This window comes from Mirounga leonina, unplaced genomic scaffold, assembly GCF_011800145.1.
Source record: "Mirounga leonina isolate KUSES-001 unplaced genomic scaffold, KU_Mleo_1.0 Mir_151, whole genome shotgun sequence".
NCBI classification, from domain to species: domain Eukaryota; kingdom Metazoa; phylum Chordata; class Mammalia; order Carnivora; family Phocidae; genus Mirounga; species Mirounga leonina.
The window spans coordinates 32,067,346-32,090,330 of record NW_023270377.1 but is presented as its reverse complement, the minus strand read 5'-3'; the positions used below and the strand labels follow the sequence as shown (position 1 = coordinate 32,090,330).

The 22,985-nt window shown below is 37.4% G+C and overlaps 1 protein-coding gene across 2 annotated transcripts in view; it reads left to right on the top strand.

Annotated features, from left to right (window-relative positions):
• FAM117B (family with sequence similarity 117 member B) overlaps positions 1-22,308 on the top strand; it is a 76,737-nt gene extending 54,429 nt beyond the window's left edge. For both annotated transcript variants that reach the window (XM_035007355.1, XM_035007354.1), the window contains 4 exons: positions 8,786-8,929; positions 10,202-10,427; positions 12,751-12,871; positions 18,383-22,308. In XM_035007355.1, the coding sequence (XP_034863246.1) occupies positions 8,786-8,929; positions 10,202-10,427; positions 12,751-12,871; positions 18,383-18,701 (810 nt within the window). In that variant the 3' untranslated portion in view covers positions 18,702-22,308. The remainder of the gene's footprint in view (positions 1-8,785; positions 8,930-10,201; positions 10,428-12,750; positions 12,872-18,382) is intronic.
• The last annotated feature ends 677 nt before the right edge of the window (positions 22,309-22,985 follow it).

The window sequence follows — 22,985 nt, the reverse complement described above, 5'->3', positions numbered from 1 at the left end:
AAACTAAGGTAGAAGCTATGGTGCTAGAGAGAATGGCCAAACCTGAGTGATATTTAGAAAGCAGTAATTAATAGTTGAAGTCTATTAAGTGCTTACGATATGGCAAACACTCTACTCAGCATTTGTATGTATTATTAGCACTTAATCCTCATTTTTGAGGTTGGGTTTGTTACTGTCTTTGTTTTACAGACAAGGAAATTAAGGCCCAGAGAATTTAGGAATCTTGTTCTAGGTCGTATGAGACAGAGCTAGTACTCTAACCCAGGCATTTTGACTTCAGATTCTGAGTTTTTAAAATCTGTGTTAGCTGATGATTGATGAGAGGGGAATGATGGAGAGATAGGAGTAAATGGGTAATGCCAATTCTAGCCTTTAAAACATGAGTTAAAAAAATACATCCACCTACCTCACACCATGTACAAAAGTAACTTAAAATGGATCAAAGACCTAAATGTAAGAGCTAATACTAAAAGCTCATAGATGAAAACACAGGCATAAATGTGGGGTTGGATTAGGCTGTGGTTGGTTAGGCATGACACCAAAAGTACAAAGAAAAAATAGATAAATTGGATTTTGTCAAAATTTAAAACTTTTGTGCTTCAAAGGACACTACCAAAAAAGTGAAAATATAACCAACAAAATAGAAGATATTTGCAAATCATGTTATTTGATAAAGCACTTGTATTTAGAATATATACAGAATTCTTGTGGCTCAGTAATAAAAAGATAACTCAATTTTAAAAATGAGCAAAGGATCTAAATAGAGAGTTCTCCAAAGAAGATATACAACTAGCCACTAAGCACCTGAAAAAGATGCCCATCATTATTCCCTGTTCAATAGGGAAATGCAAATTAAGAATTCCAGTGAGATACTACTTTATACGTACTAGGATGACTAAAATTAAAAAAGACTGCTAAGTGTTGGAGAGGATGTGGAGACATTGGAATCCTTAACATATTGCTGATAGGAATGTAAAGTGGTGCAGCCACTTAGGTCTGGCAGTTTCTCAGAAAGGCTGAACATAGGGTTACCATATGACTCAGCACTTCCTCTCCAAGGTATGTACCCAAGAGAATTGAAAACACGGGCACATGGGTGGCTCAGTTGGTTGAGTGTTTGACTCTTGGTTTCAGCTCAGGTCATGATCTCATGGGTCGGGATTGAGCCCAGTATTGGGCTCCGGCGCTTGAGATTCTCTCCCTCACTCTCTCTCTCCCTCTTCCCTAACCCCTGCTCGTGCATGCTGTCTCTGTCTCTGAAATAAGTAAATGTAGGGGCGCCTGGGTGGCTCAGTCAGTTAAGCGTCTGCCTTCAGCTCAGGTCATAGTCTGAGAGTCCTGGGATTGAGCTTCATGTGGGGCTCCCTGCTCAGTGGGGAGCCTGCTTCTGCCTCTTTCCCTCCTCCCTGCTTGTGCTCTTTCTCACACTCTCTCTCTCAAATAAGTAAATAAAATCTTTAAAATAAATAAATCGTAAAAAAAAAACAAAACTTGTACACAAATGTTCATAGCAGCATGGTTCATAAAATTTGGAAACAACCTAGACGTTTATCAACCGGTGAATGGATAAATAAAATGTAGTGTATCCTACAGTGGAATATTATCCAGCCATAGAAAGGGAGTACTGATACATGCCACAGCATGGGGGAACCTTGAGAACATTACGCTAAGTGAAAGAACTCAGATGCAAAAGAATGCATATGATTCCCCTGTAAATGTCCAGAATAGGCAAACCTGAAGAGACACTTTATAAATTGGTGGTGACCTGTTGCTGGGAGGCTTGGGTGGAAATGGAGTGACTGCTAATAAGTGAGGGATTTTTTTTAGTGTGCTTCTAAAATTAATTGTAATGGGGTGCCTGGGTGGCTTAGATGGTTAAGCGTCTGCCTTCAGCTTGGGTCATGATCCCAGGGTCCTCGGATTGAGCCCCATGTCTGGCTCCTGGCTCAGCGGGGAACCTGCTTCTCCCTCTCCCTCTGCCTCTCCGCCTGCTCATGCACTCTCTCTCTCTGTATCTCTGTGTCTCAAATGAATAAATTAAAAAAAAAATTCTTTAAAATTGTAATGGTTGTACAACTCTGTTCAATAATCATTAAAAAAGCAAAAGTTTTACACTTTAAATGGGTGAATGGTATGGTATTGTGAATTATATTTCATAAGCTCTTATAAAAAATACCTACCAACCAACATTAAAAACAAATACATAAAATACAAATATGTTTGTCTAGAAATAATAGGCGATATGGTAGAAACCAAAAAGTAAACTGGGAGGTCATATAACAGTATAGAGAGTGAGTGCAGGTGCTCTGAGGTCAGACTGTTTAGCTTAGATCCGGGTCCTGCCACTTGCTGACCGTATGAAGTTCCTCAGGTTCTTTGCATTATATCTGTTTGTTGTGTTGTCCTAAGGATTAAATGGGATAGAATATTATAAAACACTTAATGCAATTCTTGGTGCATAATAATTGCTCAGTAAATCTTAGGCTGTTTGAGGTAGGACCTAATATAAAAGAAGTAATGAACCAGTTGGGTTTTCACCAGGTTTTTCTGCCAATTTCATATTGAACTTATTTTTTAAAGCTTTTATTTTTTTAAATTTTGGGCTATATTTTATTTTGTTTTTATTTGTTTAAAGTAATCTCTACACCCAGCATGGGGCTCAAACTCATAACTGCAAGATCAAGAGTTGTGCTCTACTGACGGAGCCAGCCAGGTGCCCCAAGCTTTTATTATTAAAAGTATTTAGGGGCACCTGGGTGGCTCAGTCGTTAAGCGTCTGCCTTCGGCTCAGGTGATGATCCCAGGGTCCTGGGATCGAGCCCTGCATCGGGCTCCCTGCTCGGTGGGAAGCCTGCTTCTCCCTCTCCCACTCACCCTGCTTGTGTTCCCTTTCTTGCTGTGTGTCTCCCTCTGTCAAATAAATAAATAAAATCTTAAAAAAAAAATAAAAGTATTTATATGCTTATCACAGAAATTTTAGAAACAAAAAATACCAAATAGAAAAATTGTATCTTAATAAAGGTGTTATTTTTTTTAAAAATCAAATAGAAAAAAATCATCCAGAGTCTCATCCTGTAAAGACATTTTCTTCTGTCTTTTTTTCTTTGCATTTCTTGTTGAGATCATACCATATTTTCTTCTTTATATTTCTTTTGGTATTTAACATGGAAAAATGTTATTACAAATGCTTCAGGAATATTTTTAATATTTAACATTCTGTAGAGCATCTCCCAAATTTCGGCCATACTTAGTTGGGTCAAGTATCTGTGTGCTTAAAGCTTTTTCTATATTTTTACTTTTCTGGGGAATGATTTTCCATTATTTGGTTAAGAACTTTGATATTTTGGGGGAGGAGTCTTTGACTTTTCTCTTGGGCTTTCCAAGTTATTAAAATTTTTTGTTTGTATTTCATGATAACGTAGGTTACTTTTACTGGGGAAATTCCTTTACTATTCCTTAACAATCAAAGAACAGTATTGCTCTTCTGATAGTACTATAGTCTACAACCACTAGTTAACAAAAGGTCTTTTTCTTGGGCTTACGATGGATTTATTACAGTTGGAAAAGAATTCTCACATACTTTTTTGAGTGGTTCTTTCCCTGGAAATTCAGGGGGGAATTATTTGTTATGACGAATAAATGCTGCCAAGTTTCTTAGAAGAGAATCTTTCACATCTCATTGGTTTCCAAAATTGACAAAGCCCTCAGATGCTTTCCTTATTTCAAGAAATACTCTCATTAGAAAATATAGCCAACACATTTCAGAATTGTTTAGGGATTAGAATCAGATGTTAGAAACAGAGGAGTGGGAGATGCCGGCATCTTCACAGCCACATAAAATAATTTAGAGGTGAGAATTAAAATATCATGCAGGTGTTTTTTGGCTGTTTGTTAACAGCCTCAAGCAAGAAAGGCTTCCCCTAGGATTTCCTTACTTTATACGGGCTGGGGACACTATAAGTTTTGTAGCAGCCTAGGTGGGTTTGAGAGCAAAGGGATAGTGAGGTAAAAAAGGAAAGAACTTATTTTCATCTGAGGAATCAGGGGCATTGCACCTTAAAAACGAAATTGCTGCTCTGCACTGGAATCTTCATATGCTAGTCCAGAAAGTGATTGCTATTCTTAAATTTTTAAAGATCTTGCCACTTAGAAATCAAAAGAGTAAGTACTTCTGCTATGTCCTTGATTAAAGAGTACTGCTGCAGCTTAGAAGAACTAAGAGGTGGATACCAGATGAGAACAGTGATTGCTGGAGGACAGAACGAAAGTAATGGGGACAGGGTAGGAGGGATCAGGGCCACGCGCGGAAGCCCTGATGCGTTCTAAATTTTTTTTCTTCTTCTCTTACCATTGCAGACATCAGTTTTCCCCTCCCTTTTGTTATGTTGGGCTCATATTTGTTATATTCTGGCACATATTTCTCTCCTAGATCTATGTTGAATTGCTGACCAGATCTTTTTCTATCCTACTTGCCTCTCAAGGCACATTTTTCTTCCTTTGAAAATTTAACTCTGTATTTCTTTTCCCTATTCAGCTACTGCTTGAGTGGGTATTCTTCCCATCTTTCCTATCTCTCTATTGTACACAGTCTTATGTCCACACTTTGAAACAGGTATTTAAGTTGTAATATAGATTGATCTTAGAAGATTCAGTAGTGGCCAAACCTTTTGGTGATCTTTTCTTTCTTTATTGGCTAACTCTCAGTTTTTAGACAGAATTTGATCTCAAGATTTTATTTATTTATTAGAGCGAGAGAGAGAGAGAGAAAATGAGGGGAACAGAGGGAGAGGGACAAGCTGACTTCCTGCTGATCAGGGAGCCCAACGCGGGGCTCCATCCCAGGATCCTGGGATCATGACCCAAGCCAAAGGCAGACGCTTAACCAACTGAGCCACACAGGTGCCCCAGGCAGAATTTGATCTTTAAACTGTAATGTATATAGACATACAGAGAATGTAAATGGAAAAATAAATCTTTATAATGGAGATTAATCTAATTAAAACCCTTAATTGATTGGAAAATATTCTGATTTGAAGAGAAAGAAACAAAAGTTGAGAAAATAGGAGGTCCTTGTTCTTGATGTTTCCAAAGGATAGATCTTAGAAGAGAGATTTACCTTAGTACAGTGAAGAACTTTTAATCTTTCAGTGCTGTCTAAAGATGATCTCTCAGTTACTATGATAACTCACTTATATTTGCATATACTGATTTATATTTAGAAATACAAATTTTATTACAGAAACATATATAGATATGGGAAAAATAAATTATACACACATGCACATAAAATTCCCTAAGAGTCCTTGAAATGAAGCATGAAAGTTTGATCATTTTTTAAAAATTTTTAGATATTTTAGAGTATGGTTTATGTGAGGAATGAAATCAGAGGCCTGTTACCTTCTACTTCTGGAACAGTAATAGTGTGTTTAATAAAGAAAATCTTTCCTAGGCAGCTTGAGTGGATTACTTTTCTTCTAATTATATAACTAGTTAAATTAATTATCGTTGAACCTTTGCTTCATTTACTTATTAAATTGCTTTGTTGACCTTAGGGAATTGGCAGTTTTCTTTCTTTTCCTTCTTTTCTTTTCTTTTTTTTTTTTTTAAAGATTTTATTTATTTATTCATGAGAGACAGAGAGAGAGAGAGAAGCAGAAGGAGAAGCAGGCTCCCAAGGGGCAGGGAGCCCGATGCGGGACTCGATCCCAGGACCCTGGGATCATGACCTGAGCCGAAGGCAGACGCTTAACCGTCTGAGCCACCCAGGCGCCCTTTTTCCTTCTTTTCTTTCCTTTGCTTTAAATTGACTATTGATAAATACTTGCTGCTCTTTAGATGATATTTGAGAAAAGCCTACCAGCTGTGTAGGGCATGACTTCTTAGCTACCTTGACAAGCAGTAACTAGATGTACAGTTGGTTATGATATTGGCAGGTTTCTGTGTATGTGCGTTTCCCAACATAACAGCCAGAAAACTTAAGCTTTCTGTTCTGAAGATATTCATGGTTCTAAAGTCCAAGAAGGTCAACATTTTGCAAAAACCTTGTCAGAGCATCCTTCCCTTCTGGTCTCCCTCTTCATTTCTATAACTTAACAGAAACCAAATGCCATATCTGAAAATGGCATCCAGTGCAAGCTATTACTTGTTTTGTGACATTCAGAAAAGAAAATTAAGCTTAGAGTTGAGTATCTTTAAGTTAAAAAAAAAACAAAACAAAAAACCTGTTTGTTAAATATGTACTAAGTCCTGAGATCTTTCTTGGTCTGCCATTATTTCCTGACACGGGAAGAGTTCAGGCATAGGTAGGATGAGTGCATGACAGAAATGTTCTAATATGTTCTCCACTCCAGGCTCGTGAGCTGTAGATTTCTTTTAACCCCTAACTGCTTTAGTCTGAATCCGTTTCCTGTCACCTCACGATTTCCTTTCTTATATGGGATCAAGTCCTCATTCTTATGTAACCTTAATTACTTCCTTACAGCCCCCAGCTCCAAATAATAGCCACGTTGGGGTTAGAGCATTTTAAAAGGGGACACAGACATTCAGTTCATAGCACCAGCCTTGTTGAATAAGCCTCATGTCTTAGGCAGTGGCAATAAGGAGATGCCTAAGAGGCAACATTGCTTCATTATTCTTGGGCCCCTGAGTCTCACTTTCTCTGCATGTAACCTGGGGAACACTGCCACCACCTCGAGAGTGGTTCTGAAAATGACATGAGAGGACCTGTGGTGTTTGGCCCATGGTGGATGGATGCTCTGTAAACGGTAGCTACAACTTTTATTTTGTGTTTTCCCTATTAGGTATTTTATTCTTAAAATAATTTCTTGTCTTGGGGCACCTGGGTGGCTCAGTCGTTAAGCATCTGACTTTGGCTCGGGTCATGATCCCAGGGTCCTGGGATTGAGCCCCACATCGGGCTCCCTGCCCTGCGGGAAGCCCGTTTCTCCCTCTCCCACTCCCCCTGCTTGTGTTCCCTCTCTCACTGTGTCTCTCTCTGTCAAATAAATAAATAAAATATTTAAAAAAAAAAAATTTCTTGTCTTTTCACAATCTTTTTCAGGTATCATTTTCTTCTAGTAGTATCTTTTCATTTTCCCCTCTGTTTTTTTACAGTCCCTCTGTTCCCCAATATTCTCTCCATACCCTCAAGCTTCTCATGTTACTATTCCCTTTGTACTTCCATCTCTTCTTTCTGTCCACTCCAGATTGAAGCTTCCTCTTGGCTTTTTTCTCACAAATTTTCCAAGGATGGAAATTTGCCTTTTCTAAAGATTATTGTTGTGTTATGCTTATTTTTAAACGTTTTTATTTATAAATTTATATTTTATTTATAAATTTTATTCATAAAAATTTTATTTATAAATTTTAATTTATAAAATTTTAATTTATAATTTTTTATTTATTTTTATTTATTTTATTATATTACAATAAATAAATATTTTTATTTACAAAAGAGGAGAAATACAGGTTTAACACGAAGTTCTATTCATACAACAGGGTAGTATCCACTGAATGGAAACCAGTGATGCTTGGCAGCCCTGTTACCTTTGTCTCCTTGCCCACCTTCCCCTGAAAGAGGTTTTTCAAAGAAACCCCCCTAAATGAAGAATCACATTTCTTTACTAGATAGCAGGACAGTAGGTGGGATGATCTTCTGGCACGCTGTTGCTATTAACTTTAGCAGATACCTCTGTCATTCTTGTTTCATATTTTACTTTGAGTATCTTGTCAGGAAACCATGTAATATCCTTTAATTATGTAATCCATTTTTTCTTTTCAAAAGTAATGCTGTGCCAGTGGAAAAAGAAGAAAATGAATTATATCTTTTTTTTCCTTAATATATTAAAATCATCACAGGGAAGTTATGCTCATTTCTACAATCTTGCTGCTATATGTGGACTTTGAGACTGATTTTGTTTTTTCCAACCAAAATATTTTTCTTTTTTATTTTTTAAGACTTTTTATTTATTCATTTGACAGAGAGAGAGACAGCGAGAGCAGGAACACAAGCAGGGGGCAGTGGGAGAGGGAGAAGCAGGCTTCTTGGTGAGCAGGGGGCCCGATGCGGGGCTCGATCCCAGGACCCTGAGATCACGAACTGAGCCCAAGGCAGACGCTTAATGACTAAGCCACCCAGGCACCCCCAAAATATTTTTTTCTGATAAATCACCTTTTAAAAAACTTTTCCCAGGGTTGCCTGGGTGGCTCAGTCATTAAGCATCTGCCTTTGGCTCAGGTCATGATCCCAGGGTTCTGGGATTAAGCCCTGCATTGAGCCCTGCATCGGGCTCCCTGCTCGGCGGGAAGCCTGCTTCTCCCTCTCCCACTCCCCCTGCTTGTGTTTCCTCTCGCTATGTCTCTCTCTGTCAAATAAATAAATAAAACCTTTAAAAAAAAACAAAAGAACTTTTTCCTTGGACTATAGATAATTGTGACACTAGAGGACTTTTAAGTTGTGTTCTAAAATCTGAACTCTGTTACAGTCATAAAAGAATTTTTGATATTGACATTCTTTTAGTATTTCCCTTTATCCATACTCTCTTTACAGTCCTCATAGATGTGAATAAACTTCTGAATTCTACCTTGATTGTCTGGAGTTTTGGCTTTAAATTATATTTTGTGTATACCAAGGAGCATATTTGATGGTTACTCACGCTTTTTGTGAGGCCTGTAAGCTTAATTTTGATTTATTTTAGAGTTATGCATGTCAATGGGAAGTATGCTTCAAACTAGAGAATTTAAAGGAAACATATTAAAGCTCTCTTCTCCACTGCTTTTTCTTCAGGCTCCTGTTCCAAAGAGTGCACTTATTCCAGTAATTCCCATCACCAAATCAACAGGTTCCCGGTTCCGGAATAGTGTGGAAGGATTGAATCAGGAGATTGAAATAATCATTAAAGAGACTGGGGAAAAGGAAGAACAACTTATAGTAAGTAATCCTGTATCTTAAACTTGTCCTTCCACATTAACTGTTCTAATTATTTAAAAAGTTACAATTTCAGTTTCCATATTTACTTATGTTCCTTCCTCCCTGTTGAGAGACAATGAAAATATGTCTCTCTTGAAAAACTTTATCTTAGCAAGTGAATGAAAAGTTGTCGTTTCTTTGCATCTCCTAGAGACAACTGATACGGCTTAAATTTAGGTCCCTGAACAGAAACTACTTTTTGTTTACCATATTTAAAAATCACTAGACAGGTGATACACTTCTCATTTGCTATAACTCCATGTAACAAAAGTTTAGATTCCAAATTTGTTGGAGAGGGAGGGATATGACTTCAAATACTTTCTAAGCATGAATCTACCTCTTCCTTATTGTTTGATTGTGAGTTACTATTTGGTTGACTTTATGATCATGAAGTGCAGTTCTGCTTACCTATAATACACCGGGCATCTGGGAAGCTCAGTCGTTAAGTGTCTGCCTTCGGCTCAGGTCATGATCCCGGGTCCTGGGATTGAGCCCTGCATCCAGCTTCCTTCTCGGTGGGAAGCCTGCTTCTCCCTCTCCCTCTGCCTCTCTCTCTCTCTCAAATAAATAAAATCTTAAAAAAAAATATATATATATATAAAAATGATTCCTATGTAAGACACAGAAAATTCCTGTTTATATTTAAAATATTTTGTCACAGAGTATATTTAAGCTTTCATTCTTCAGTGAAAGAGGAATTGGGGAGTTTGAAGTAGTATTTTATTCATGCTTAAGATATCCTCTCCATGAAGATTAAAGGTTGGTTTAGCTTAGAAAAACACAGCTCCCACACCCTCTTGTCCATCCTGCAGGATGGGAGTAACCCCCCGATGTCATAAAGGTAAATGAATCAAAGGTGTACAGGGAGCTGGTTTTCCTGCAAAGTGAGCCACACAAGATATCCTCTGAATGTTCTTCTTGATTTCCCCCTATAATTACCATTGCTACCATTAACCTTTCCCTTATTAAGGAAGGTTTCTTTGGAAAAACTCTTTCAGGGGGATGTATGTGGGCAGAGGGAGAAAGTAACAGGACCTGTTATCAAGTATCTCTAGTTCACACAATGGATAACCTTCTCTTCCGATCTGGAACCTAGGGTTATACCTAGATTTCTCCTCTTTTCTCTTTTACCATGGCATCTGGCACAATAGGGGAAGGTTGATTTGGGGTGCATTTCTGGTGAATTTTGAAATCGATGATAAATACACATATGTTTTTAAAATTTCATCACAGCCACAAGATATTCCAGATGGCCATCGTGCACCACCCCCGCTCGTCCAGAGAAGTAGCAGCACACGCAGCATCGACACGCAGACCCCCGGGGGGGCGGACAGGGGAAGCAACAGTAGCAGCCGCTCTCAGTCTGTGTCCCCCACATCATTCCTCACCACCTCAAACGAAGGTAGCGAAGAGAGCCCTTGTTCGGCTGATGACCTGCTTGTTGATCCCAGGGATAAAGGTACAACGCAGGGGGAGTTTGTTACCAGATTAATGAGCACCACCTATTGTATTGTTCATTCTGTTCGTTTTGTGGTAGAACACACACACTTAAGGCTACTAAGGTAATTACTTTGACATACATTCTTAACATAGATTTTAAAAAATTGAAGTACAAAACAGTAAGTTTTACTGTAGCGCTCAAGTGATGGTCTAGTTGTGTGGGTTTATGGACTTCTGTTTGTACCTTTTTTTTTTTTTCTTCACTTGTTAATGCAAATTCCTTATTAATGAGAAACATTCTTTTTGGTATAAATGAACATTTGTCTTGAAAAGCACTTTTGTTCTCGGGCGCCTGGGTGGCTCAGTTGGTTAAGCGACTGCCTTCGACTCACGTCATGATCCTGGAGTCCCGGGATCGAGTCCCACATCGGGCTCCCTGCTCAGCAGGGAGCCTGCTTCTCCCTCTGACCCTCACCCCTCTCATGTGCTCTCTCTCTCATTCTCTCTGTCTCAAATAAATAAATAAAATCTTTAAAAAAAAAAAAAAAGAAAAGCACTTTGTTCTCTTTCACCTTAGTTGTATTGTTTTTACTACCTTAGTATTTTTAATTGAACTTGAAACCTTCAAATTAATGTTTTTTAGAATCACTTCGTGTGAAATTTCTAACAAGAATTAAGCTGATTTATGTCAATGCAAAATGAGTATTGAAGGCAAGCCTATAGTAAAAGGTTGGAAGGCTTAGAGTACTAAACTACCTATGCAACTTAAAAGATAATTTGGAGACTTAAGCTGTTTGAATATTAATTACTAATGTTCTTGACTTTTAAAACAAACATGACCTGTCATTTGTCTGTATCAGGACAAAATTTTGTTAGTCTAATCCAAGTTACTCTGTGTACTTGAGAGCAATAATATATTTGTAAATTCTGCAGCTCAGTTTAGTAGTCATTTATTGAGAACCTACTACTCACAAGTGTGTTGAATGTCCTAAAAAGTTACAATTGGCCATTACCATCAACTACCTAAATTACTGAGACTGTAACAACTGAAAAGAACATAAGATTTCCTGAAGAAGTCAGTTAAAGGTATGGGCAGTTGTAAATGTTATTATTTGAACCCTTTTTTACCAGCTTCTAGGTTAAGTAAAATATGGCTATTCCAACACCCTCCACCAATTAAATCACAACCCCTGGGGGGTTGGATACAGGTACCAATAGTTTTTAATGCTCTCAGGTGATTCCAGTGTGCACCGAGGTCTGACACTCACAGAATTAAACCCTTTGGTTGGGCTGTGTGTTCCTTATCAGGAATCTGCATAATTAACTACTACTTATTGTTAGGATTAAAAGGAATGGTAAATGCAAACCTTTTAGCACAGCTTCTGGTACTTAGTGCTCAATTAAATGTAACACTGCCCCCCCTTTAAAAAAACATGGCTATTAAAATCTTCCCCTTGTCGCCCATACTTTCTACTTTTACTTCAGTAACAAGTTGGAACTCCGTGAATTTTGTGTAATGCTTTATTTCACTTTAGGAGACTGGTGACTGGTTAGCTTCTCTGAATTTCTTTTATAAGAAAACAGGCCACAGTGCTACTGCCCGCAAAGAAAATTTATAGCTTAGTTGACACAGTCAGACTGAAAATTTAGAACACTTAGGTAACATATCAGGAATTTTAAGTTAATGTAGTAGAAACTGAGGATATCAACACTGAACAAGAATGCCAGAGTTGAAGTATTTGCTTTGATAGGGAAAATTTGGAAAGATTTCAAAACTTCGAGTTAGACTTTGAAGGAAGTTTTGGCAAATGAATAGAGATGGACCTCTGAAGTAAGGAGAAGCCTTTGGCGTACAGTGCAAGATGTCTCCTGACTGCTGGAACAGAGATTGTAACTTAGAGGAGCAGAGAAATCAAATTGAGAAATTCTGAAGGGCAGGCCGGGAGTGAATGATAAGCAACCAGCGAAGAGCCATCTCAGTTACATGTACTGGGAAGAAAGGAACTGGCATTTGAGTCTGATTGCTGCGTATATATCAGAAATAAGGGAGCAAGATATCAGTGTTAAGTGCTGTGAATTAAGTGAGATAGGCCTAAGCTGTAGTAATTGTAAGTGGAAAAGAAATAAAATTTTTTTGTTTATGCATTTATTTAGCAAACATTAATTATCTCCTCTTTAGCAGGTATTGTGTCAGATCTTGGGTGGTGGTATTGATGAGTAAAACACTGTTCTTACCCTCAAGTAGTTCGTGGTGTCGGGGGAGGCCATATACAATTAAAATTTAGTATGACTGCATTTATGTGGCAGTATTTCTTAGTAATCCAGCATGCCATTTTTTGCAGAGAATGGGAACAACTCTCCTTTGCCCAAATATGCAACCTCACCAAAACCTAACAACAGTTATATGTTCAAAAGGGAACCTCCTGAGGGCTGTGAAAGGGTCAAAGTCTTTGAGGAATGCTCGTAAGTATCCCCCCAAATAACTTTTATTATGAGAATTTTCAAGTAAGTTGAATAGTACAGTGATCACTCCTGTATATCCACAACCTGGATTCTGTAGTTAACATTCTGTTAATATGTGCTTTGCCTGTGCATGGTGGTGGTAGTTTTTGAAGTGTGTAGAAATAAGTTGCAGACATCATGACACTTAACTGTAACTACAATTTAATATTTGTTTCCTAAAAGTAACCATAGTACTCCTACATAACCACAAAACCATTATCACACCAAACAAAATTAACAGCAATGCTTAATACCAACTAATATCCAGTTGTTTTTCACGTTTCCTCACTTGTCCCCAGTGTATCCTCTGTGGCTGTTCTTTTTGAATCTGTATACAGTCAACTTCACACATTGAATTTAGCAGTATTTTTATTCAAGGTAGACTATGGATCTCACCTAGTGTGGTTTCCTTCTTTCACGGATTGAATTCCCTTCAGATTTTATGTACTTTTGGTCTCTAGTTCTTTAAACAGTATTAGAAGTATTTTGTCTGTATTGGAAATAGAATTCTACAACTTTGTAGAATCAGGTTACTGTGATGAAGATAATGTAAGAAGCAGGATTTTAAATAGTGTCTCGTACTGTTAGTATGTGATCTCCTATGCTCATATTTCTGCTGACTGGCACTCTAGGGAAGTACTATAATTTTAGACTCAAAATTTGCTCAGAATTAGCCTTAGTATTTTCAGTAGCCATGGCTCCTGGCTTTGTAAGTGATGGCTACAGGATTGTAGGTATGTGTGAGATAGCAGATGAGGTAATGAACATTATTTGGGGGTGTGACGGTAGTACCGAGCCCTTCCCTTCCAGTCTCACTACGGTTGCACGTCTAAGAGTCACCCTTCTGGCTTTTTCTCGTTTGCAAAACCTGAAACACAATGTGAAGATTGTCCAGCCTTGTCTGACTCACATCATTGATCTTTTTGCTCCTTTATGAACATCTTGGAATCATTTTGAAATATGGCATCCTTTTGTTCCTCCTGTGTGCTCCTACTGTCAGAGCTTCCTTTAACCTAAATTCTGAATAATTTTGCCACACAAAGAGCATTGTTTTTGAATTCCCTCAATTTCTATACTAGGAAATCCCAGATGTCAGTCTCCTATCTGCTTTTGTGACAGTAATTGAAAACTCCGTTTTAGCAACTGCTTCCCCCCCCACCCCGCCATGCCTACTATGTGCCTACTATGTTAGTCTAAAAGCTTGACTGGTGCAAGCGGAATTTCTCCGGATCTGTTCCATGGACTCCCTGAATCATCATCGTCTGGGATATGAGTTGGAACTGCAGATTCCCAGGCCCCATCCCAGGCCTAATGCATAAATATGGAGGTAGGACCTGGACTGCGCATCTCTAACAAATACCTCATATTTTTTATGCCCAATTTGCAGATGCTGGCTTGGACTTTTCCATGAGAATTCTTAAGACGTGGAATCATTTTACTAAGTAAAAATCACATGGTCTAAGTGGACCTTTTGGAGTTGAGCTCATTGATTTACTCATTGGTAGTTAAAATTGCCCAATGCAGGGATGCCTGGGTAGTTCAGTCAGTTAAGCACCCGACTCTTGATTTCAGCTGAGGTCGTGATCTCTGGGTCTTGGGGTCGAGCCCCGTGTGGGGCTCATACTCAGCACGGAGTCTGCTTGGGATTCTCTTCCCCTCTGCCCCCCCGCCCCCTACTCGTGCTCGTGTGCTCACTCTCTCTCTCTGAATAAATAAATAAAATCTTTAAAAAAAAAGATTGCCCAAATGCAGAGAAATCGTTGATTCGCTCAAAAGCAGTTTGAATTCCTTTTATAAATGACTTCAAGTGAATATTTGTTGTGTAGGTTGGTGTCCTGTGGTACCTGCCTTAAACTCTTGCATTTGGAACATTTCTCAGGACTTAATATCTGAACTATGTATATACTGCTACATTATTTGTATCTAAAGGGAGGGAAAAATGGATAGGGGTGTGTGTGTATATGGCTGGATAGCTAGATCAAAGAAATAGAAGGTAAACCCTAACATCTTACATGGTTTATGGCATATCCATCTGTTATTAGAAGAGTACTCTTTTTAAAATGTACATAGTTTGGGGCGCCTGGGTGGCTCAGTCGTTAAGTGTCTGCCTTTGGCTCAGGTCATGATCCCAGGGTCCTGGGATCGAGCCCCGCATCCGGCTCCCTGCTCGGCGGGAAGCCTGCTTCTCCCTCTCCCACTCCCCCTGCTTGTGTTCCCTCTCTCGCTGTGTCTCTCTCTGTCAAATAAATAAATAAAATCTTTAAAACAAAAATAAAATATACAGTTTGTTATACATTATATTGATATAAAGGATGTGTAGCATACAAAAACTTACTCTTTTTTTAAGCATTTTCATTACGTTTCAAAAACAAATGAACAGCAGTAACCCAACAATGGATTCCTTAGACGTAATTTTAACTTTCTGTCAACAAAACAAATTACTCAAGGTCTAAAAAAATTAGTCTCTTTTGCCCTACCTCTGTCAAAATGAGAGCAAAACCCACTGGGCACACTAGCAACAAACACACATAGATTATTGGTCCTAATTAAAAATTTTAGGCTTATTTAATCATTCTTCTAGAATATTTTTAACTCTTCTGGTCTAAAAGCAGTAACTCTGACCTGCCTGGAGATTGGAGTGGGGTGAGGGTTGATCTCTGGTTTCTAGAAATGCACGTTTATTTACCTGAAAGAAAATAGGTGGTTGAATTTAGACCTAGAATTTAAACCACATTTTGTACTTTCAGTCTCTATATTCTTTGTGATACAGTACATACCATAGCCCTATCGTTTCTACTTAGTCCTTTTTAAAAGAAAGTCAAATATGCTATTTCTTCCTCCAAACTAATAAATTCCTTGGCCTCAGTTACCTTAGAGTCCTAGATATAATGGCCTCTTTGCAGTATAGAGGTATTAGTAAAAATATAACATGACCCTCCTTGTCTCTCTCCCTCCTTTCGATTATAAGTAACTTGGACCCACCATTTTCTTTGCTGATAATTTATGCCTGCATTAAAAAAAATACACAAGCCTTTAAAAAAAAGGAAAGAATTCTTTGCATCAGTATCAGAATACCTAGAATTACTATGCAGCCCATCCATCAGTTTTTCAGAAAGTTAGCTTGCAAACAGTTATATCCGCTTTGAGACACAGTCCTTTTGGAATAATTTCTTAAGGAAAAATGAAAATTTTAAATTAGTTCTAAGATTTTTTTTTTTTTTCTATTTATGGTTATTAAGTTGAAGAAAGCTTTAAAGTAGTATTAGTACTTGCAGCTTCGATTACCATAGGTATATACCGGTTTTCCACTCCAGTGGTGGTTAATATGTTTCTTGGGTAGTATGCGTCTAGAAAAATGTTAGGGATCAGGAGTGATTCCTCTTGCTAGGTTGGGGTGGCCACTGGAAGAGGGGACATTAAGGAAGGTTTTTTGTTTTTGGGGAGGTTTTTTTTGGGGGGAGGTTGGTGCTTTTTACTGTTACTGTTTTGTTTGGTCTTGGTGCTAGTTATTACTGTTTATATTATTTTGTGTGAGATCTATTTTAATGAAAGCAGTAAGGAAATTAAGTAATTTTTAACAAGATAACCCCCCCAAAATTAATTAAGGAGGATTGGCCTTTTTTCCCTAAAAATGAAAGTTATTTCTAATAATTGTACCTTCAGAAGAAAATTCAAGCATTTTTTTAATTATAGAAACCTAACCTCGACCTCCTATCTTCTTTAAGGAATTGAAAACCATACTCCCATACAGTAAAAATAGAGGAGTGTGTGCCCTTCTTATCACTAATCTATCCAAATACACTTGTGGTCCTAAAAGTACTTGATGTTGGAACAGTGCACAAGTAAAACATCAGTTAAATGATTTCTTTGTTCTTAAATTATTGTATTTGTCAAAGCTGTCCTTGGGTAGTATTCACTATTAATAAAATCTGCCCACCAAAAACATGGTCTACTTGGAGCTTTTTTGGGGGGGGGCACCATTCCCATTCCCCAGGTCTGTTGTTTATTCATTTCTTTTTTATTTTAAGATTTTATTTATTCATTTGTTAGCACAAGCAGGGGGATTGGCAGGCAGAGGGAGAAGCAGACTCTCCACTGAGCAAGGAGCTCCATGTGGGACTCACTCCCAGGACCCTGGGATCACCACCTGGGCCAAAGACAGATGCTTAACCGACTGAGCCTCCCAGGTGCCCCTGTTTATTAATTTTTTACAACCCAGCTCAGATGTTACTTCCCTTGTAAGCCTTCTTGCTACCAAATTCTCCCTCTTCCTCTGTGCCACAGATTATCCACTCCCCTGTGCTATTTTTAAACCTTTTACAAGACATTTTTATCACATCTGTCAGACCCTTTATAGGCGTTCTTGACCTTTTTTTGTGCTGTGGGCACCTTTGGCAGTATGACAAAGATTAGAGATGCTTGAAGTAATTCATAACTTCTCTGAATAATGTTTTAAATGCAGAAAACATGTAAGATTACAAATGGGATTAATTATATTGAAATACAGTTCTATTCTCAGTATCTCCCTCCCCCCAAGAACTACATATTTAATCTGTCTCCTTGTAAATTGTTTCATTTTTGGGTCCCCAGAATCTATCTAGTGCAGACTTGGCACACTTGAATTTTAATTTTTTAAATTTCATTAGGAGACATGAGAACCATGCTTTTATCATATGATCAAATTACCTTTTCCTACCTGAATCTTGATTTACTTAGGTTCTCCCACCTTAATTTCTTTTTAATTTTGTGGCACTTCCATGTTACTTTAACAATTTAATTTTTTAATATCTTTATTTTCATAGAATACCATTAATACTAGTATCCATTTCTAAACATTTGGGTTAGTTTTCAGGAGTACCTGGGGATAGGAAGGGACAGTGATTAGTTTTATTTTGATTTTATGTTTCCATTATGTTTCTCAGAAAACCATCATGGTTAACTCAAAAAATTTCTTTCAGTCAGAGATTTTTAAGCACACTTGAAGAAAAAACTCATGCCTGCCAAAGTTTAGTCATGCACTGGTGGAATTTAGCAAAGATGGATATTGTATGTCATTCCTTTCAAGATAGTACAGGCTTTGGAAAAATTGTAGTAGTGGAACATATTTTTGTCTTTAAACAGCTAGAATTTCTTTTGCTTTAGGAAATTCTTTATTTAATGGTTGTCTTAGATCTTCACTGAGATGCGGTGGTCATCAGCCTGAGTCCCCTGTGTGGTGTACCGGGCTCTCCAGGGAATTGAAAGCGGCAAAGATGAGTGATGTCCTTTCGGCATTCTAAGATACATATTTTGAATCATGTGTCTCCTTCCACTTTGGCCCATAGCATTTGAAGCTTTTGATATAATTTGAGTTTTGTATTTGAGTTTTGTATTCATGTATCTATAACTTACCTGTTTAGAAAAAAAATAATAAAAGAACTTACTTCGGTGATCTGTGACTTAAAACTACTGGGTTGTCTGTTCTGTGCCTAGGCCAAAACAACTCCATGAAATCCCAGCCTTTTACTGTCCTGACAAAAACAAAGTGAATTTCATTCCTAAAAGCGGCTCTGCCTTCTGCCTCGTCAGCATCCTCAAGCCACTCCTTCCCACACCAGATCTCACCCTCAAAGGCTCTGGTCACAGTCTGACAGTTACCACTGGTATGACCACCACTCTGCTGCAGCCTATTGCTGTGGCCTCCCTGTCTACAAACACGGAGCAAGACCGAGTCTCTCGAGGAACGAGTACAGTCATGCCATCAGCCTCTCTACTCCCACCACCAGAACCCATTGAGGAAGCTGAAGGGTAGGTGTGACCGTTTTTCTGGGCAACTGAGAACCTCCTCAGATCATTTCATCGTGGAGGCATCGCACGCTCCCAGTTGGCTGTGAAGTGCTCCGGCTTTCTGCGGCGACGAGTCACAGTGTGACTTCTGGAAGAAGGCAACGCCCTCTGACGGCTTTGCTCACTCATGAAGGCCAGCCCTCATTGCTTAGCCTGCTTTTTCTGAAAGCACCGGTTGAAACAAGAAAGGTCTCATTATTTACTTTTGGAGGGCCGATATCATACTGTTTTTTGTTTTCAAATTAAACTTCTTAAAAAAAAAGACAACTGATCCCTGCAAACATAATTCCTGAAGGGAGACATGAATGATGCTGCAAGAACCATCTTTTATATGAAAATGACTATTTTATAATACCAATGTTACATTTTCTGAAATGGAGCAAACAGGATGTTCAAAGATTCTTTGGTGGCCTCTTGTTTCTTGTTTCCCTTTCTAGGTGTGTGCTTTTCTCAGCTGTTTTCAGCTTTGGGACCAAAGGGATTGTTGACATTTTCCCAGCAATCTTAATCTCATGACTATGTTCTTCTCCCAAACAAGAATTGATAGGTAAATGCATTGAACAAATATATAACAAGAGATAAAAAGCAATATTAAATATTAGTACATTATGTGGTTTATGTTTTTTGATGTCAGAAGTTTGTGCTTTGGGTGAAATACTTGTAAAACTGCTGTTTTCTTCACTATACTTGTACACATTTCACCATGTGGTCAGAAAAATTATAGTCTGGAGACCAGTGCTTTAATATGTTCTCACCCATCATTGGAACTTGGTTGAAAAGTCAGTGAGCCAAAAGGAAACTACCCAGTGTTGATTGCTAGCTAGGAATAAGGAGCCCCTTTGGTTTTCTACAAAATACTTACCACATGATCTCCCTTTATCATCACTGTATCATAGTTCTAAGAGGTCCTAAAATGACTGTGCATGGATTTCCTCCTTTGCTTTTGTGATGTTGTTGTCTTGTGGAATTGGTCAGGGTTAGTAGTTTGCCAGGAGTGTAATCCACTGAATAGCAATCCGGAGTCACAGAATCTTGCGACTGACATTTTCTTTATGGTGGTTGGCACTGAGATATGTTGCTTACAGATTTTGCTAGTTTTCCTCCAGCATTCCACACAGTGGGGAAGACAGGCCAGGAGAGCTTTGGAGCATATAAACAACAGGGATCTTTGAAAAATCCATACAGTTTTGGATTTAGGCTCAACTTAATACAATCACTGCCAGTATCACCTGACAACAGTATTTCATGTTTGTGTGTGTGGTAGTGAAATTAAGGAGTAGCTCTTTTTAAAAATGAGTTTCTGCAAACAGTATTGATAAAAAGCATCCTTCTAAGATCTTCATATACTACCTATGATGCAATAATTTAATGTTCCTATACGTATTATAGGGAGAAAGAAATTTAAATACTTGTAAAGGGGATACAGTTTAGAAGGTTTAATAGGTCAGTTCGGACATATACCATCAGGGGAAACCTAGTGGTAGCAATAAATCTTCTGAAAGGACTTCTTATACTCATGCACCTTTAAAACATCCAAGTAATTAAAATTATGCCCTGTGAAGTTTAAAATGGAGATGTATTTAGGCAAATTAGATAAATTCAAACATTTGAATAAGTCTGTCAGGTTTCAGTTGGTAGCACTGATGAATTTTGGTACCTTCTCCATCCAAAACTAATTTACTTGGAATTAGTACATTGTGGCTTCTCAATCAGTAAAACTCAGTTATTCAGGATCTAAATTTTCTGGTTGGTTGGTTTCTTGAGAACCTTGATTCTTTGCCTTATTTGTTATGTGTCTTGACTTTACCATTTCACCGCTGAGAACTGCTCTATCAAAAGTACAGAAGAAAAGGTAAAACTCATCAGGGGAGTTGGTATGAATGGGAGGAGGAGGAAGTTAAAAACAAGTTTTAAAAAACTCTCAGTTTTTTGATTACTTGAATTCCATTAAATCTGTTCTTTTCTTTACCTTACACTTGTTTTCTTCTGTCCATTCCTGTAAATCGCAAGGGTATTTTATAACTAAAATGCCACTTTATAAACAGTTTTTCCCTTTACTCTTTTGTGTATATTTGTGTAATTCACATCTTTCTGTAGAGTTTCATATATCCTTAATCTAAAGTAATTTAAAACCGGAACGGGAGAACAAGTTTAAGAGTTATTATTTACATAGTCTTAGAGGTGGAACTTCTAATGTTTGGTTGTAAGGAGAATGTGAATTTGCAGGTAAATTAATTGTATGGCAACCAAGCATATCCCTTGGGTTTGGGAGAAATGGAGCCTGAGATTTGAAAGAAAGCAAAAAGGTCCAAGGACAAAGAACTCTAACTGCCAGTGCCAAAGGGCTAATTTTTAAGCATATGAGCTTTATTGCAGTCTTGAAAAAATATTAACCATAGGTCCATTCAGCTCTTTTGCTTACCCTTAGTTCACAGATGGCTGATTTTTTAAAAAATGGATCTACTTTCAAAAGAATATTTTCTAAAACTACATTCCATAATTATCTTGTTATTCTGTAGAAAACTGTACAGAAGATAAATTAGAATAGCTTCAATGGGAATATAATTTAAATTTTTAAAAGTTTTAAATAAATTTACTTCTATTGCAGTAAAAGAAATAGGTGACATGTATATTTTGGCAAAAGGAGCTATTCTCTGGTTATTTACTTGGTCTTAAGTTTCTTAAGTTATTTTTTACTCTTGATTTCTTCCTTGTGATGATGAAAACATAAAACATTATTGTTTCTGATCATGACTAAGTCTGTTACTTGTCATGGCTTTTGTTAGCAGTTACATTTTTAAAATACCTGTTCTGCCTCTTTGGTTAATACGATGAACATGGATGCCAAAATTATTTTTGAACTAGAGTCTTCATTTTGTTTAAAATATTTCTTACTACTTAAGCCAAATCAGCCTTTTAGAAGGTGCTACTGCTAACTGTGGAGTAATTGGCAACAAGAAAGGCTCCCCCCCCCTTTTTTTTTCTTTTTAATGTTTGGCTTTTACTGGAAAAGAGATATTTTAAAAAAGGGCAGAATTTATAGCCTTCTGTATGTCCAAGATTAGGACTGGGTTGTCAAGATATTCTTCTGTTAAAGGAAATAAAAGAAAAATTGCCATTACTGAATTCAGTTTACTATTCTAAACTTAAGATTCATTCCTTAATGCTTGGAATTTTGATGTCTCAAAACTGGACCAGTGGAAGTGCTGAATTTGCATTAAAAAAAGCTAAGAATACTTCGCACTTTAAGGTTTAAGTTTTGCTCTGCTTAAATTAATGATAATCAGAGCAGCCCTGAACAATATTTTGTTTATACAATCCTGTTGAATATAATTTATGTTTTTTTTTGAAGTCTGTATCTTTCATCTCTGTTTAAGCTGTGTAAATCTTTTTAAGATGCAATTTTTAAAAATTTTGTTTTTCTAACAAAAGTCTCCCCCAAAACAGCATTTCTGATGGTGATAAATATTGTTATTATGTACTTATGTATTCCCTGTATCTGACACTGACACTTAATTGCTGCCTCACAAGAAAATAGAACTTTTATGTTAAAAATAAAGTCTGTTCTTCTTGCGAGTTTTTTTTTTTCCTGTGTACTTTTATGAATGCTGTTGCCTCTATTCAGATTTTCTTTTCAGACACTCCTAGCCTGAAATAACTTATAAATAGTATATTCCTTTTCACAAATGTATAGAAAAATGAGTGTGTCTAAGTAGCAGGATATATAATATTGTCAGTTGTTACTTCCTTGCTTCTCTTTACTTGTTCTGGAACTTAAAGTACCTAATCTTTGTGGTAAGTGATAAACACACTGAAAGATAATACATGTTTATAAGTAATTCATTACTTCATAGCTAGACATTTAGCTGGTACAGTCATTTAATTTTATCCTGAAGTACACATAGAGGATTTTTTCCTTTTGTTTGGTAATTCACTTTTTCTAAATCAGCCATTTTCTTCCATATCTACAGTGGTTTACATATGCAAGGTAGTTGTTTAGGCTCAGGGGTTTAGTCAGTATGCACAGAACTAGTTAGATATGCCCCAATGAAGGTTGCATACGGTGTATATATAACACATAGAAAGTAAAAGTCACCACAGCAGTCAGTCATAAAAAGTGGTCATCAAATTACATTGTAAAAAATTCTAAAAACTATTTGTGGGGGAAAAAGTTAACTAGAATTTGGGGATAGCTAATGAATATATATTTACATTACAATGTAACATAGCATCAAATGCAAAGAAAATC